Raw genomic sequence first — 18,077 nt, 5'->3', positions numbered from 1 at the left:
CCTACTTCATTTTGTTTCTTCTAAGAACGGCAGTCTATGCCTTTGAGAAACCTACCAAAGTTGGGATTACTAGTTCAGATGTATGCACTGCATCATATTTGTTCATCTTCCAGATTCTAAAGTATGTACAAAATGCAATTGGATTTACAGAAATATCTTACCTACACTGAAAGTACATTTAAAAAATTTTAAAAACATACAAGAATACAAACAAAAATAAGTTTATTTACAAAAAATACAATAATTACAAAGAGTATAAATTGAGATTTCTCTTCTTCCTGTGACAGAAATAGACTTTACTTTCAAATGAAGGTTTCTGTTATATAATGCACCCTGAGTGATCTGCTGCTCTTGTTTATGCTTTTCTAAATAATTCCAGGAGGCCTATTAGTGATATGTACATGGGTCATTTCCCTCAAATCTTACTTCCAGTACTATGTACAAGTCCAACACAACTGCAGCAGAACAAGGTAAGACAGCACTGAACTGAAACAGCTTTACCCCAACAGTAACGTGTGATCTTTCTTTAAGTATTAACCCTAGTGGTTTAGAACTGAAACCATAATTTTTGGCTTTAAAAAGAAAGTCCACTGTGATTTTTAATGGGCAGAACAATTCTACTACAGCCAACATCAGCTGGCTAGCTTTCCACGTTTGCCATTTAAGAAACAGATTTCTGTAGTATTCAATCCGTACGCTTTCTGTCTTACGGTTTCTAATCAGAGTCACTGCTGCTGCTTGAGGAGTCCGTTGACATAACCTCTACATCGTCCTCGTTTTCTTTGTTGTGCCCTGGAGGTTCCAACAGAAAGTCATGACTGTGGTTTGGTGGTAACATGTTCATCGCCATGTCATTTGACTGCCATGGATACTGTGGAGCAAGGACATCTGGAGAAAAGGCACACATGAGAACATTTCTACTAGTAATTTATTTACTTCTTATTCTTTCCTTCATGCAAATACTTCGAAAAAAAAATTTTTAAAGGTTAGAAATTAAAATATATATTTAGTCAAATTAATGATCAAACTTAATAAAGGAAAAATGTGACGTTTTAGTAACTAGAATCTATGATTTATTTTTTTAAATCATACTTCCCGACAGTCACTATTCAAGATGGTCACAATTTCAAATCAAATGTCTCATCTATATATATATTTTATGCACATATATTAACAATATGTAATAGGTCATGTATAATACACTTTCTATACATTCTCTATATATACACATTATAAATAGCTAATGTGTACTAAGTATTCCAGTTTAAGCTGCCTCTCAGCCTCCACTCTTCTCCCTGGACCCTAAACACCGTTCTCTGCCAGCAGCTACAGTGTTCAGCTCTGCCCGTAGAGGGCGCTGCAGAGACTCCACAGGTGGTGGTGGTGGTTTAATCACCAAGTCCTGTGTCCAACTCTTGAGACCCCATGGACTGTAGGCCACCAGGCTCCTCTGTCCAAGGGATTCTCCAGGCAAGAATACTGGAGTGAGTTGCCAATTTCCTTTTCCAGGGGATCTTCGCAGGAGATCAAACCTAAGTCTCCTGCATTGCAGGCAGACTACTGACTAAGCTATGAGGGAAGCCCATAGAAGGAAAAGGCTTCTTCCCCTACTGGGGACTGCATTCCCTCCTGTGGTGCCTGGTTGGTGTGCATCCGTTGGATGGGATGGTGTAGTTTCAGCCTTCTGCTGGGACTGTACTGACGTGATATGGTACAATCACAATGAGAAAAATGAGGTGATACTAAGGGAAACTAATGCACAGAACTCCCAGTTTGTCTTAGTTAACAATGTTCAAAAAGCATTTTTAGTAACACAGGGACAGCCTGACAACGAAACGTTAAACATTGAAAAAAGCATTATCTAGAGTACATTTTTTGCTATGTTAGAAATACAGGGTGGGGCTTCCCAGTGGCTAGAACTCTGCCTGCCAATGCCAGTAACGAGGGTTCAATCCCCGGTCCAGGAACTGGGGCTCCACATGCTGCGGGGCAGCTGGGCCCATGCGGCACAACTACTGAGGCTGCCCTGTGCTCTGCAAGAAGAGAAGCCTCCTCAATGAGAGGAGGCTTGCGGTCACTAAAGACAGCCCACGAACCACAACAAAGACCCAGTGGAGCTGAATGAATAAATTTAAAATAGTATTTTTAAAAATACAGGGAAAATCATGAGATATGTAAAGTATTAAGTGACTGCCCAAAAAGAGTAATTTTTTCCTTTCTTATGCCTTTTAGAAAACTTTTAAAAAGTTCTACCAGATGAAAACAAGTAGACGTCTATGTGACATCTGAGGGGGGCTGAAGTTCAGAATGAGCTCTCATAAAAAACATACTCTAGTTAGTTAGTAAAAAGTCCATTAGAAACTTTGTTATCCACTTAGTTAATTTGAGGGTTTTTAACAAGTATGTTCATGTGGTATCCTTTAAACTGAATACATCTTACTCTGTTTATAAAGTATGGTTCATTAAAAAAAAAAACTATGTCTGGAGCTTAAGTTAATGAGAGGTCTAATGCCTAAGGAAAATGGCACAATATCACTTTATTCTAATTTCATGGGGCTTCCCTTGTGGCTCAGCTGGTAAAGAATCCGCCTGCAATGCAGGAGACCTGGGTTCGATCCCTGGGTTGGGAAGATCCCCTGGAGAAGGGAAAGACCACCCACTCTAGTATTCTGGCCTGGAGAATTCCAGGGACTCTCTAGTCCATGGGGTCGCAAAAAGTCGGACACAACTGAGTGACTTTCACATCACACACATTCTAATTTCATAGCCTCCATCTAGAATGGTCTTATTAAAAAGAGAGGAAGCAGAGAGCAGGATAAACTGGTACAGTTAACTAACTCTAGCAACTAAAATAACATGGGTCCAGACCCTCAAACTTGAGCCATATCTTTGTCTTCATCATCATCTCTGAAAAAAAGCCTTTATCTGAAGTACTATTCTGATTAACATATACCTGGCAGTCTGCCCGCTGCAAGTGCGTCCCCTGGGAGATGACCATTTACTCCATTAGTGGAAGGATTGTTCATCTGACCCAGTAATCCACTTCTCATCTCCAAATCAGTTGGGTATGGTCTCCGTGGGTCCCCTAAAAAATAGAGCCTACTTTTAATTCAATCACATATGGAAATATGCTTACCTTCTTTGAAATATTGATTTTCCTTGGTTCACTTTGAAAAATCAAGCCACATTTTAAATTTTGAAATATTAAAGTTATCAACTGCTATTAAGAACATGTTAAAATGTTAATTACATGTATTTTTATATCTTCTTTAGATCTTCACAATAACACTATAACATTTCAGCAACCATTCCAAATGACAAAATTATAATCCTGATTCCTCTAAATTAAGACCTTTTCCTAATCAACCTCTTTAATCATGTCATTTAAAGACTAATTCCTGGGGACTTCCCTGGTAGTGCACTGATTAAGACTCTGAGCTTTCACTGCAGGGACCTCAGGTTCAATCCCTGGTCAGGGAAGTAAGATCCCACATGCCACATAGTACAGCAAAAAAGACTAATTCCTATAACTTTCAGGAGGAGAATCAGAAGCCAATGATGTTCATTTCCAAACATGAAAGCACACTGTTTAGTTTTGGGTTGATGAAAAGTTGGCCAGATTGAACCAATACTGGGGTATTTTCTCACCAACCCTAAATTATTTACCCTCCAAAACTGCAGCTACCCTTAATGTTTCAAGGTATGGCAAAATACCACTGTCGGGAGTGACTAAAAATAAATACTTCCCATCCTCCCAAAAGGCTGGAGCTCCACCTGAGGTTTCTGGCTTGTAAGTGTTTTATCTGCTGTCAATACATGTTGCAGTCTCTCTCTCTCCTGTTTCTTAATTACTCCAGCTCTCTGCAGTCCTGGGCACCTGCTGCCTGGTATCCAGTGCTTCATCTTTGTACCCTAAGAGGTGGGACTGTCTGTTTCTCAGGCTGGAGCCCTTGTGGAAATCCCTCGAAAAAGCTGGCTTCTGGCCAGCCAGGGTTTTCCAGGTATATAAATAATACAGCTTTAGAATCATCACATATTACCTTGTATTTTAAAATATATACATTCTATATTTAAATCTTTTTTCCTACTTTTATGTATAGTTACCTAAGAATTTTCAAAACCACATATATTTAGTAAAAAGAATTATTTTTACCTGGGACCCAGGTCAGTGGGGCACACACAGCATTACTTGCACTGATCCTATGTGCATACTTAATTATTTCTTCAGAGGAAATAGCACCTGAGAGAGTCCAGAGCAGAGTTTTCACATTTCAGTCTACTAACAGACAAGTTTGTAAGTGCATTATGTCAGTTACACTTCATACTTATAATTCATTAGGTAAAATAAGTGCACCTTAGTAGTAATATGTATAGCATGACCTGGTTTTATGTATTATCATTGTCACATATGTATTAACATCTAAGAAAAATCTGGAAGAACACACACCAAACATTAACAGCAGTTTATCTAAAATAGGAAAGAGGGAATTTAGATGTAAATCATACCTACAAATCATGAAAAGCAAGTAACCAAGGTTTTCATTACAATTCTGACTTTTAGTATCCAAACTAAAAACTCCAAAATGGAAGCCTTTTAAAGAGAGAAGCAGGACAGAACGAGAAGGCAGACAGTGTCTACCAGCACCACTGAATGTGCACACACCCCAAAAGCCTTGCTCAGTTCTGACCTCACGGTGCGCTGGTCCCACTCAAGTTGTCCACTGATGCTCTCTTTCAGCCTCCATCCCTTCCTTCAAGGTCCACCTCAAATCACACTGCTTCCAGCCCACTTTCTCTTCTCCCAATAATGTAAAAAACCCACTGTCTTCATTACACATTTAAGTAATAACCATAACTTTTTTATCTCATTTTGTAACCTGAAAAAGGATGTGACACCTCCCTAACAATACCCAGCACAGGGCTGTAATACAGCAGACACTTCACAATGAAAATTCATTGGAAACTTTTTAACAGCATGACATGATTACCATTAATACTCTCATCAGTTTCTTGAAACCAAAACTTGAATCTTTCAGAAAGTCATTTAATGTTCCCACATTACTAACCTTTCCTTGCTTTTTCTATTGACTTGAGTTTTTCTTTTGCTTGGTAAACAGCTGTTGCCTAATTTAAACAACATTTTAAAAAGAAATACAGATTATTCAGAACTATACCAAGTCCAGTTTTTGGCCTAATTCACAAAATCATTTATCCCATAGAAACAATATATAAAACTTGGAAATCCCCACAATTTATTTGTAATATTCTGAAATACCACTTGGGTATTATTTACGTCAACTATAATCAAAGAGAAAAAAACATATTTATGTATTTATGAGTTAGCCTCCATTCACAAATTAGTTGTTGGAAACAAAACATAAATTGGATTGTTCGCTACCATTTTTGCTTTATGTCTTCTATCATAAGAATGTAGAAAACAGACCAGGTACTACTCCCAAAACAATCCTTACATCTGGTTCAAGGATAAAATACCAAAACTACTTTTTCTAGTTGACAAGATAAGTTTGTGGATTGACAGTGTCATTCATCTATACATTACCAATGCATAATGACTATATTACAGTGAGCTCCTCCACATACCCACCCTGGGCAAAGACAGACTCGGGGTAAAATGAAGCTGACCCTAGCATATGCATCCTCAGCCAGTGGGTAAAAGTAGGCAGTCAGAGAGATCTAGGTTTAAGTTCCATCTCTACTTTTACCCTCTTGGGCAAGACAGGTATTCGTTTAAAGTCATGGTTTCATCTGTAAAAATAGAGAAATGGTACTGACCTCATAAAACTGTTAAGATTAAGCTAATACACTAGGGTGCTGTCAGTTGCCATTATCTAACCCGTAAGACTTATTCTTTTTCTAGCCCTCATGTTCACTGTCTTTAGAGAAGAGCCTGCAAAGTCTGGTCCAAATGAGAATCAAACTCAGCTCTTCCTGCAATACTACCACATAACAATTACATTGGTCAGCATTGAGGGAAATAATTGAACAAATAAATTGTCTCTTTGAAATAGCAGCCAAGAACAAGAAAGGAAAAACTAAGAGTCCTTGACATATATACAATCCCACCTCATTTACGATGGAAGATGACATAAATTAATGTAAATTTTAATCAATTTATAAAATTGGTATATATTTTTACTGATTGCAAAAAATACTTCTAAAACTGAACATTTAGACTATTAATAAATGAAACTTATATCAGCACAGGATAAAAGTAAAATGTCATATTTCTCTGAATTCAATCTTGTGAAATTTTTAAATAATGAAAATATGGTTCTAAAGAACTGCAGAGAATCTGAAAACAATAATTAAAAAGTGAATGACATGGTCTTTCATTTAATGAAAATGACAAGTTTGGTTAGATTTTAGACCTGGAAAATAAAGTTTTCTGCCACTTCAAAATTCTGAAAATAGGTTTATTTTTTGTAAATAGAGTAAATATACCTTTTTACATTAAGAACCAGCCTCTATCAGCTTACCAGTATCTGTTCTGCTTCCTTCAGCTGTTTTTGTAGTTGCTGAATATCACTGTCTCTCTTTTCTACTTCTTTTTCTAAAACTTGCATTTCATGATGGATTTTTCCCTGATTAAGTGCCAATTTCATTAGTTCCTGAAATTCCCCATCTCTGTGAATTAACAACTCCAGGACCTGTGAGATAATAGTTGGTTAAAACAGACAACAGAATACTGAAGAACTACATTTCCAATGAAACAAAGAAGCCACACGTGAACTGGCTAGACCTCAAAATTTTGACACCTTCAAAGTATTATTTTCTAATCACTGGTGCACTGGGATGACCCAGAGGGATGGGATGGGGAGGGAGGAGGGAGGGGGGTTCAGGATGGGGAACACATGTACACCAGTGGCGGATTCATATCAATGTATGGCAAAACCAATACAATATTGTAAAGTAATTAGCCTCCAATTAAATAAATTTATTAAAAAAAAAGAAAAATAGCCTATGATTATTTTAGAAAAGATTAATCAAGATTTTCTACTTTTTCTAATTACATGCTATTCTTTCATACAAAATAAATCTTTCAGAACTAACAATATGCCAAAATGAGCAGGCTTATTCATTTCTCAGGGAAGGCAAAATTTATTTGAGATCATTTTATTTAACAGCCCTGGCAACCCACTCCAGTATTCTTGCCTAGAAAATCCCATGGACAGAGAAGCCTGGCAGGTTGTCCATGGGGTTGCAAAAGTCAGACACGACTAAGCAACTAAGCATGTATGTATGTTAGTTGACACCAGGAACTGAATAGACATTTCTCCAAAGATACACAAATGAACAAGAAGAAAACCAGAAGAAAAGGCACCCAATATCACTGATCATCAGGGAAATGCAAATCAAAATCACAACTGGATATTACCTTGCACCAGCTAGGTGCTATCATCAGAAAGACAAAAGATAACAAGTGTCGGCAAGAATGTGGAGAAAGAGGAACCCTTAGTACACAGTTGGCAGGGATCTAAATTAGTGCAACTACTGCAGAAAACATTCCACTAAGTGTGGAGGATACTTAAAAAGTTTTAAAAGAAAAACCACCACATGATCCAGCAATTCTATTTCTGGGTACTTATCCAAAAGAAATGAAATCACTACTTGCAAAAAGATATCTGCACTGGTATGTTCACTTCAGCATTATTCACAAGAGCCAACACATGGAAGTAATCTAAGTGTCCATGAATGGATGAATGGAAAAAGGAAATGCGATGCAGATCTATACACATGCACAAACACACAAAGGCGTATCACTCATCCACAAATAGGAAATCTTGGCATTTGGGATAACGTGGATGGACCTTACAGAACATCACATTAAAGGAAGTCAAGTTAGACAGAAAGACACTGTATGATCTCAGTTACCCGAGGAACGTTAAAAAAGCCAAACACATAGAAAAAGAACTCAGGTTGGTGGCTGCCAGAGGCCAGAGGGAAGGGAGTAAAATGGGTGAAAGTGGTGAAAAGGTACAAACTTCCAGCTATCAGACAAGTAAATTCTGGAAATGTAATATACAGCATGGTGACTATAATTAAGAATACAGTACTGTAAATCTGAAAGTTGCAAAGAGTACATCTCAGCAACATAAAGTTCTTTTAAAATGTGCAGAATGCAACAGACATTTTTCCAAACACACACAAATTGCCAACAGGTACATGAAAAGGTGCCACCTCCACCTTCCTTGCAATTTTCTTAGACGTTCTTATCATAAAAAAGACCTCCCCGGCAATCCAGTGATTAAGACTCTGTATTTCCACTGCAGAAGGTGCAGGTCAGGGAACTAAGATCTCAAACGTTAACTAAACTTATAATGGTAATCATTTTGCAATTTGCACATATATATAATCATCATGATATACATATTAAACTAATCCAGTTTAATGTATTAAATATATTAAATTTACTGAATATTTAATAAATATAAATAAGATGTTAAATATATTAAATAATATATTAAATATAACATATATAGTTATATGTCACCTATATCTCGACTACCTCACCTAAATGATGCAAAAAATATCAATTTAAAAACTGCAATTAATAATTTAATAGTCTGATCTTTACTTTTTGTTCTCACACAAAGGAAACATAAACAGGAAACTGAAGAAATGGACGTTTCTTGTTTTTAATTCAAAAAGAAACCACTTACCTGGTTCTCCTCTCCAGACTGTAGCAACTTTTGGTTTCTTGAAATTGCCAGCATTTCTATAAGTTCTCTATAAAACAGAAACAAAGTCTGTAAAGTAAACACAATAGAGGCTCTCTTATCTGACCTCCACCTGACTGATCTGCTGGACTGATGGTCCTCACAGCAAGCTGACTCAGAGCTACTGCCCCACAGGCCCTTTGACTGGACTTCAGCTCTCACCAGCACGGGGCGTTCTCACCAAGACTCAGCTGTGTTCATTATCAGCCCCATTTATTCAAGTTTTACTATTTACTATAATTATATAAATCAATATGGAGTACATAAACACAAATGAAGTATGACTGTGAATAGGAAGAACTGTTTCTATAAAAACCTAAGCTCGGAAATACTCAACAGAGGTGTTACAAAGGAAAACTGAATCAAACAAAGAGAAGTCAAGTTAAAAAAACTCAGCAAGAGCCTGCCCTAAGACTGCCTGATGAGTGGCCAAGGGCTCATTTCACTTTAAAGAAACTGAAGGAGAAAACGCAGATGATGAATTACGGGTGGTTTATGCAAGAAAAACTCCTACTCCATCAGGGGTCTACAAATCCAGCCCATCTGTGGTTTAGGTAAGTAACTATTTCAGGAAGACAGCCATACCTCTTCATTTATGTATTGCCAAAAGCTGCTTTCCCATGACAAAGGCAGAAAAGAGTAGTTGTGACGGAGAACTTCTGGCCTGAACATTTTTTAATTAACTAAACAAGTATCAGCTAAGAGGGATTCTTACACATAATAAATCATACATTTCTAGAATGCTTCTCTGTTAAATATGTTAACTTTCCTATATGAAAAATAGTAGAATGATTGGGAGGAAATGTGCAGCAGGCATTTCCTACACATTAATTTCAAAATAGATGATAGATGGGACAATTTAGAAATTATCCAGGAAAGGACAGCTTCACAGTTAGCCACCTGACACTACTGGTCAGTGCAGGTTTGCACCTTTTTATCTGCATCTGGCTGGCTGCCAGTTTATCTTCATCCTCCATTTTACCTTCATATTCCACCATCCACCTTCTCTCACTAGCCTCGGGCTATTTTAGTGGATGGGACCAACTGGACTCAGCATTCCCCATTACTACCTCCCTCCCAAACACCATTAGGTATGAATTAATTAAAGCTAATCAATGAAAAAAGTGGATAAAGGGGTGAAAAGTCTTCATACATTCAAATATTTCTTGAGTGCCTATTATGGGTCAGGCACTTTCTAGATGATTGAGTTATAAAAGTGAAATAAATTCTAATACAGAAGTCAAGAAAACATATAAGTAAAACCAGAGCTGACAAGGGATTAGGAAGAAAATTAAGCAGAGTGTTATCCCAGAAAGTGTCAGTGAGGTAGTCTGGATACTTACACTGTGTGGTCAGGGGAGGTTTCTCTACAGGTTATCTTTGGAGTCAAGCATGAACTAAACAAGAGAAGCCAGCCAGCAGATGTGGGAGGAAAGAACGCTTGGTCAAAGACACAGCCAGTTCATCAGCCCAAAGACGGGCTTGAGGAAACACACAGTGGGCACCAGTGAGCAGGACACACAGTAAGGACGCGAGGGAGGGAGGGAGAGGGAGGGCCGCACTGTGTGGGGGAGGAGTCCCCAACCCCGTGAAGAATTTCCTGAGATCACCACAAAATGGAGAATAAAATGCACAATATATGTAGTGCACTCAAGTTATCCCGAAACCATAGCCCCTCCTTCTCCACCCTGTCCATGGAAAAACCGTCTTCCACGAAACCGGCGGTCCCTGGTGCCGAAAAGGTTGGGGCCTGCTGGTGCAGGGCCTTGTAGGTCAGGTTAACGGATAAGTATTTCACTCTAAGTGCAAAGAGAAGCTACTGAATTGTTTTAAACAGGAAAAGGACAAGACCTGATTTATGTTTTTAAACAACTGCTGAGCTATCTGGAGACAAGACTGTAAGAGAGCTGGAGTGCGAATCAGGTTAGGCGGTCTTTGTAGGAGCTCAGGCAAAAGAATGACACTGGCTTTGACTAGGTCCTAGGCACGAGGATTTAGTAACGGAAACGGGGAAACGTGGACAGATTTAGGGTATATTTTGGAGGCAGAGCTGACAGGACTTGCTAATATAACCAACTATAGCCCACTTCTGTACCCTATTAATGATAGAGTTGAGAACTCCTGGCCTAAATACAAGCTGGTGATTTTCTGTACTGTGGATCCCTCATCAGCCAAATGTAAGTAATCAAAGCGCTACCATATAGAGTGATTTTAGGGAGGTGATGTCCGTATGTATCTGAAGGACTTAAAACAGCACCCTGGCACCCTTCTACACTGTTGGCTGCAATGTAAATTGATATAACCACTACGGAGAACAGTGTCGAAGCTCCTTAAAAACTAAAAAGGGATTTCCCTGGTGGTCTAGTCTGCCTGCCAATGCAGAGGACACGAATCTGATCCCTGGTCAGGGAACTAGGATCCTACATGTGTGTGTTAGTAGCTCAGTCATGTCCGACTCTTTGTGAATCCAGGGGCTGTAGCCCACTAGGCTCCTCTGTCCATGGAATTCTCCATGCAAGAATACTGGAGTGGGTTGCCATGCCCTTCTCCAGGGGATCTTCTCAACCCAGGAATCAAACCCAGGTGTCCCACATTGCAGGCAGCATAGTGCCAATATAAATTTTCATCAGGAGTCAAAGTAACCAGAGAGAATGTAGGGTGGGAAAGTGTAACCAATGGTGTTGGACTGGAATTGTTATAATAAATCACAGATAGCCATTTCAAGACTTTGGAGCCATACATAACTCCCTAAAGCTAAAAACAGGCCCTTGAAGGAAGAAAACATGATTAAAAATTAGAACTATGCATCAGTATACACCTGAAATATGTAACAAGTATGCCAGTTCTATTTGATACAAATTATTTGGATTCCCCTGGTGGCTCAGATGGTAAAGAATCTGCCTGCATGGCAGAAGACCTGGTTTCGATCTCTGTGTCAGAAAGATCCAAATTAACAGGAATGAGAATTTGGAGGCAAATCATTATAACCCTCAGTTGAAACACTAACATACTCCTGATACTACATCTTAACCAAATTCCAATTTAATAATCCATGACAGACAGTACACTAGAAATAGTGGTGAACTGAGAGCACAGGACACCTCAGGTCACATCTCAATCCAGCCACCAACTAGTCACACATCCTGAGCCAGGATCATAGTAAATACCCAGCAAATGGGGTGTTAAATCCATAAACCTAACTTCTTTGAATCTCTAATTCATTTGTAGTAGAGGTCACTGGATGAAAAGACCTACATGTCACAGGGCAACTAAACCCGTGTACCACAACTGCTGAGCCCATAAGCATAGAACTCACCGTGCTTTGCACAAGAAACCACAGCAATCTGAAGCCTGTGAACCACAACTAGAGAGTCATCCCCGCTCACCATAACTATTAATCCAAATAAGTAAGTTAATTTTTTAATAAAACTACCATGTGATGCAGCAATCCCACTCCTGGGCATATATCCAGAGAAAACTGTAATTCAAAATGATACATGCACCCCAGTGTTCACTGCAGCACTATTTACAACTGCCAAGGAAATGGAAGCAACCTAAATGTCCACTGACAGAGGAGTGGATAAAGAAGACGCGACACACATACACAACTGAATTGTTACTCATCCGTAAAACAGAATGAAATAATGCCATTTATAGCAACAAGGATGGACCAAGACATTATCATACGAAGTGGGACAGAAAAAGACAAGTATATGATATCGCTTATAGGTGGAATCTAAAAAAAATGAAACAAATGAACTCATTTACAAAACAAAAACAGACTCAGACTTAAAAAACAAATTCAGGGTTACCAAAGGGGGAAAGTGGGAAGGAGGAGGGATAAATCAGGAGGTTGAGATTAACATATACACAATACTCCATATAAAACAAATCATCAACAAGGATCTACTGTATAGAATAGGGAACTCTACTCAATACTCTGTAATAACCTACATGGGAAAAGAATCTGAAAAAGAATAAATATGTAATAGGTAAAAAAAAAACCTTGGTATTCTTCTAAATCATTAAAGACACGTTGCCCGTAAGCTTAAATTATACAAAATGTCCCATCTCTGGGAACCCTGCCCCCCAGTTAATAAGCATTAAGCTAAAATACCTTGTTTAAGGAAGGCAAGGATTCTTCAGTATTCGCAAATCAATCAATGTAACACACCACATAAACAAAATGAAAAATAAAAACCATATGATTATCTCAATAGATGCAGAGAAAGCCTTTGACAAAATTCAACACCCATTTATGATAAAAACCCTCCAGAAGGCGGAAACAGAAGGAACATACCTCAACATAATAAAAGCTATAATAACAAACCCACAGCAAACATTATCCTCAATGGTGAGAAATTGAAAGCATTTCCCCAAAGTCAGGAACAAGACAAGGGTGCCCACTCTCACCACTACTATTCAACATAGTTTTGGAAGTTTTGGCCACAGCAATCAGAGCAGAAAAAGACATAAAAGGAATACAAATTGGAAAAGAAAAACTCTCACAGCAGATGACATAATCCTCTACACAGAAAACCGTAAAGACTCGACCAGAAAATTACTAGAGCTAATCAATGAACATAGTAAAGTTGCAGGATATAAAAATCAACCCAAAGAAATCCCTTGCATTCCTATACACTAATAATGAGAAAATAACAAGAGAAATTAAGGAAACAATTCCATTCACCGTTGCAACGAAAAGAATTAAATACTTAAGAATATATCTACCTAAAGGAACAAAAGACCGATATATAGAAAACTATAAAACACTGGTGAAAGAAATCAAAGAGGACACTAATAGATGGAGAAATACAGTGTTCGTGGATTGGAAGAATAAATATTGTGAAAATGAGTATACTACCCAAAATAATTTATAGATTCAATGCAATCCCTATCAAGCTACCAATGGTATTTTTCACAGAGCTAGAACAAATAATCTCACAATTTGTATGGAAATACAAAAAAACCTCACATAGCCAAAGCAATCTTGAGAAAGAAGAATGGAACTGGGGGAATCAACCTGCCAGACTTCAAGCTCTACTACAAAGCCACAGTCATCAAGACAGTATGGTACTGGCATAAAGACAGAAATATAGATCAATGGAACAAAATAGAAAGCCCAGAGATAAATCCACTCACCTATGGACACCTTATCTTTGACAAAGGAGGCAAGAATATTCACTGGAGAAAAGACAATCTCTTTAACAAGTGGTGCTGGGAAAACTGGTCAACCACTTGTAAAAGAATGAAACTAGAACACTCCCTAACACCATACACAAAAATAAACTCAAAATGGATTAAAGATCTAAATGTAAGACCAGAAACTATAAAACTCCTAGAGGAGAACATAGGTAAAACACTCTCCGACATAAATGACAGCAGGATCCTCCATGACCCACCTCCGAGGATACTGGAAATAAAAGCAAAAATAAACAAATGGGACCTAATTAAAATCAAAAGCTTCTGCACAGCAAAGGAAACTATAAGTAAGGTGAAAAGACAGCCTTCAGAATGGAGAAAATAATAGCAAATGAAGCAACTGATAAAGAATTAATCTCCAAAACATACAAGCAGCTCCTGCAGCTCAATTCCAGAAAAATAAATGACCCAATCAAAAAGCGGGCCAAAGAACTAAACAGACATTTCTCCAAAGACATACAGATGGCTAACAAGCACATGAAAAGATGCTCAACATCACTCATAATCAGAGAAATGCAAATCAAAACCACAATAAGGTACCATTTCACACCAGCCAGAATGGCTGCTATCCAAAAGTCTACAAGCAATAAATGCTAGAGAGGGTATGGAGAAAAGGGAACCCTCTTACATTGTTGGTGGGAATGCAAACTAGTACAGCCACTACGGAGAACAGTGTGGAGAGTCCTTAAAAAACTGGAAACAGAACTGCCATACGACCCATCAATCCCACTGCTGGGCATACACACCGAGGAAACCAGAACTGAAAGAGACACATGTACTCCAATGTTCATCACAGCACTGTTTATAATAGCGAGGACATGGAAGCAACCTAGATGTCCATCTGTGGACGAATGGATAAGAAAGCTGTGGTACATATACACAATGGAGTATTACTCAGCAATTAAAAAGAATACATTTGAATCAGTTCTAATGAGGTGGATGAAACTGTAGCCTATTATACAGTGAAATAAGCCAGAAAGAAAAACACCAATACAGTATATTAACACATATATATGAAATTTTAAAAGATGGTAATGATAACCCTGTATACGAGACAACTAATCTTCGAATGTATAGGCATAAAGTTGCTTCTATTATTTATATTCTTAATGCTTCTATGAGTAATTCCCATTTTGAGTATTGTTTATTTGCAATATTTTTCTTGTTGATTATTGTTACCTGATGTTTCCCTTTTAGAGAAGCTTTTTAAGGCAGCTTTGACTCTGCTGAGCCTCTCAATTTTATTTTTATTGCATTAATACCTGGTATGTATTAGTTGCTTTCTCTTCTTTATGATTATTCTGTTTGCTAACTTCTTAAACTGGCTGTATACTTGTAGACTCACTGCTTTTCTTATGTGAAGTCTACTACATTTAAGGCCTCGGTGGATAATGTTTTCCATATCCCATAGGTTTTAAGACTTTGTGTTTTTGTTATCTTCCTGTAAACATGTTGTTTTTAAATGCCACGTACTCAGTGAGTGATATAAACACATTGTAAATTTCGGTTTTCTAAAAAAACAAAACAAAAAAACTACCTTGTTTAACTCACAGAAAATATCCTGACCAGGCCCACCCCTGAAGGACCACAGGGAGGAAGAAATTAACAATTTCCCTCCGGAAGGTGAGGGAAACATTTGATTTGCCTCCCCTTCTAGTATAAAAGCAGCCTGAATTCTAACTGACAGGTGGCTCTTTAGGGTACGACTCTACCGCCTTCTCGGTTTGCTGGCTTTCTGAATAAAGTCGCTATTCCCCTGCACCAACAATTCATCTCTCTATTGGCCTGTCATGAGGCAAACAGTAGGAGCGAGGACTGGACAACTGATACACACACACGCATAACTGAATCACTCTGCTGTACGCGTGTGTGTGTGTGTGTGTGTGTGTGAGTTGCTTAGTCGTGTCCGACTCTTTGCAACCCCATAGACTGTAGCCCACCAGGCCTCTCTGTCCATGGCATCCTCCAGGCAAAAACACTGGAGTGGGTTGCCATTTCCCTCTCCAAAAGGAACTAAAGAAAGTGAAGTCGTTCAGTTGTGTCCGACTCTCCGCGACCCCATGGACTGTAGCCTACCAGGCTCCTCCATCTATGGAATTTTCCAGGCAAGCGTACCGGAGTGGGATGCCAGTTCCTTCTCCACTGTACACCTTAAACTAGCACAATATCCGACCACACCGGGGAGCCTTGGGGAGGCTCCGCGCCACTGGCACTGTTGTCACAGACGTTCCTCCGGGTCAGTGGGCTCTCCCCAGTGACACCAGGCTCCTCCTCGTAGTCGGCACCGCATCTCACCCCAGCGCGCAGCACCCGCGGGAGTTCCTTACACGTCTGTCGAGCGTCGGTGGACGAAGGGACCCACCCCCGGAGACCTCTAACGTCCGCTAAGACTCCCACATTCTGGGGATTCAGGGTCACTGCCGGCATTAAGACGGACGTGAGTCTGAGCAAGCTCCGGGGGTGGTGAAGGCCGGGGAAGCCCGGCCTGCTGCAGTCCACGGGGTCGCAGAGTCAGACGCGACTGAGCGACTGCAACAACAAGGAGGGTTGTTGACCCCGAGTCCCTGAGGGCCGCAGGCCCAGCTCCCCGGAGCCCAGGCACTGACCCCGGGCCGCGGCCCTCCCCTTCGAGCCCCGGGGAACCAGCGCAAGGCAGGCCGGCGGTCCCGACGCAGTCCTCCCGGCCCAGCCCCAGACAGGGCGTCGGGCCGACGGCCTCACCTCGACAAGACCTCCAGATCTTCCAGCGCCGACAGCAGCCGCTCCCGCGTGCTGTTACCGCCGGCAGCTACTAAGCCGCCGCCCGGCCGCTCCTTCTCCTTCTCGCCGCTCGGCGCAGCCGCCATGGCGCCCACGGGCCGGCGTGCCCGCGGCTGCGCACTGGCGACGACAAGCGGGCTCGGCCGGCGGAAGGAAGGATCGCCGAGGCGGGGCGGAGCGGCGGGCCAGAGCGCCCCCTGCGCGCCGGGCGGAACGCTGAGGGCGTCGGCGCCCCCTGCTGGTCAGTGAGGGCTTCTTCCACCAGCTGATTCAGCTCAGTTCGGTTCAGTCGCTCAGTCGTGTCCGACTCTGCGACCCCATGGACTGCAGCACGCCAGGCCTCCGTGTCCATCACCAACTCCCGGAGCTTGCTTAAACTCGCATCCACTGAGTCGGTGATGCCATCCAACCATCTCATCCTCTGTCGTCCCCTTCTCCTCCTGCCTTCAATCTTCCCAGCATCAGGGTCTTTTCCAATGAGTCAGTTCTTCGCATCAGGTGGTCAAAGGATTGGGGTTTCAGCTTCAGTTCCACCCCCTGGAGGCAGAGCCAAACCAAGAACGGCGGGCCAACGCGGTCAGTCTCCTAGCCTGTGCTTAGTCGCTCAGCCCTATTCGACTGAGTCTCCTAAGCCTTAAGTTATTCAAGCAGGAATGGGAAGCTTCCGCTCAACGGATTTTCACCATTCGAAGGACTTAATAACCTGCCTCTGTGTCAAGTTTCTTCGTGAAATGGGCCGTGGGGGCGGGGGGGGGGTTGCGGAGGCGGGCCCCTCAATTATTAACTTCTCTCTAGTCTGCATTCCCATAACGCTATTCCCACTCTCCTGTTAGGGCTCTCAGGAAGGCTGTAAGTTTAGGGCAGGAACCGAAATCTATCATATTTTCTTCCTTTTTTTGTTGGTGGTAAAATGCACTTAGCATAAAATGTACCATTTAACCGTGTTTAAGCGTACAGTTCAGTGACAGTAAGTACGTTCATATTGTGCTACCATCACCACCATCCTTTTCTCAGTTCAGTTCGGTTCAGTCGCTCAGCCCTGTCCGACTCCTTGCGACCCCATTGACCTTTCCTGGCAAAGTAATCTCTCTGCTTTTTAATATGCTGTCTAGAATGGTCATAGCTTTTCTTCCAAGGAGTAAGTGTCTTTTAACTTCATGGCTGCAATCACCATCTGTAGTGACTTAGAAGCCCAAGAAATAAAGTCTCTCACTGTTTCCATTTTTTCCCCATCTATTTGCCATGAAGTGATGGGACCAGATGCCATGATCTTAGTTTTCTGAATGTTGAGCTTTAAGCCGGCTTTTTCACTCTCACTTTCATCAAGAGGCTCTTTAGTTCCTCTTCACTTTCTGCCATAAGGGTGGTGTCATCTGC

The 18,077-nt window shown here is 40.6% G+C and overlaps 1 protein-coding gene across 2 annotated transcripts; it reads right to left on the bottom strand.

The window, feature by feature from the left end:
* Window positions 1-205: 205 nt before the first annotated feature.
* MED4 (mediator complex subunit 4) lies at window positions 206-16,832 on the bottom strand. Of its 2 annotated transcripts, XM_088842755.1 has the most exons (8): window positions 16,662-16,784; window positions 12,856-12,878; window positions 8,682-8,748; window positions 6,498-6,668; window positions 5,067-5,124; window positions 4,154-4,240; window positions 2,954-3,085; window positions 206-888 (listed from the first exon to the last, which is right to left on the bottom strand). In XM_088842755.1, exons 3-8 carry the CDS (start codon window positions 8,733-8,735, stop codon window positions 716-718), a joined length of 675 nt encoding a protein of 224 aa, XP_088698881.1. In that variant the 5' UTR covers window positions 8,736-8,748; window positions 12,856-12,878; window positions 16,662-16,784; the 3' UTR covers window positions 206-715. The 2 variants fall into 2 exon arrangements, with proteins under 2 accessions (XP_088698881.1, XP_055282071.1); XM_055426096.2 differs by lacking the exon at window positions 12,856-12,878 and having other exon boundaries at window positions 16,662-16,832.
* Between the last annotated feature and the right edge of the window lie 1,245 nt (window positions 16,833-18,077).

This window comes from Moschus berezovskii, chromosome 13 (genome assembly GCF_049115385.1).
Source record: "Moschus berezovskii isolate FMDL1 chromosome 13, NW_MosBer_1.0, whole genome shotgun sequence".
NCBI lineage: Eukaryota > Metazoa > Chordata > Mammalia > Artiodactyla > Moschidae > Moschus > Moschus berezovskii.
Note: the sequence above shows the minus strand (reverse complement) of the source record. Positions and strands in the feature narration are given on the sequence as shown.

Excerpts from the sequence above, each read along its gene's own strand:
- MED4 (XM_055426096.2), bottom strand. The coding sequence starts at position 16,786 with ATGGCGGCTGCGCCGAGCGGCGAGAAGGAGAAGGAGCGGCCGGGCGGC. Across the intron at positions 8,749-16,661 it reads GATCTGGAGGTCTTGTCGAG|AGAACTTATAGAAATGCTGG; the intron begins GTGAGGCCGTCG and ends TCTGTTTTATAG. Across the intron at positions 3,086-4,153 it reads CCCACTGACCTGGGTCCCAG|GGGACCCACGGAGACCATAC; the intron begins GTAAAAATAATT and ends TCTATTTTTTAG.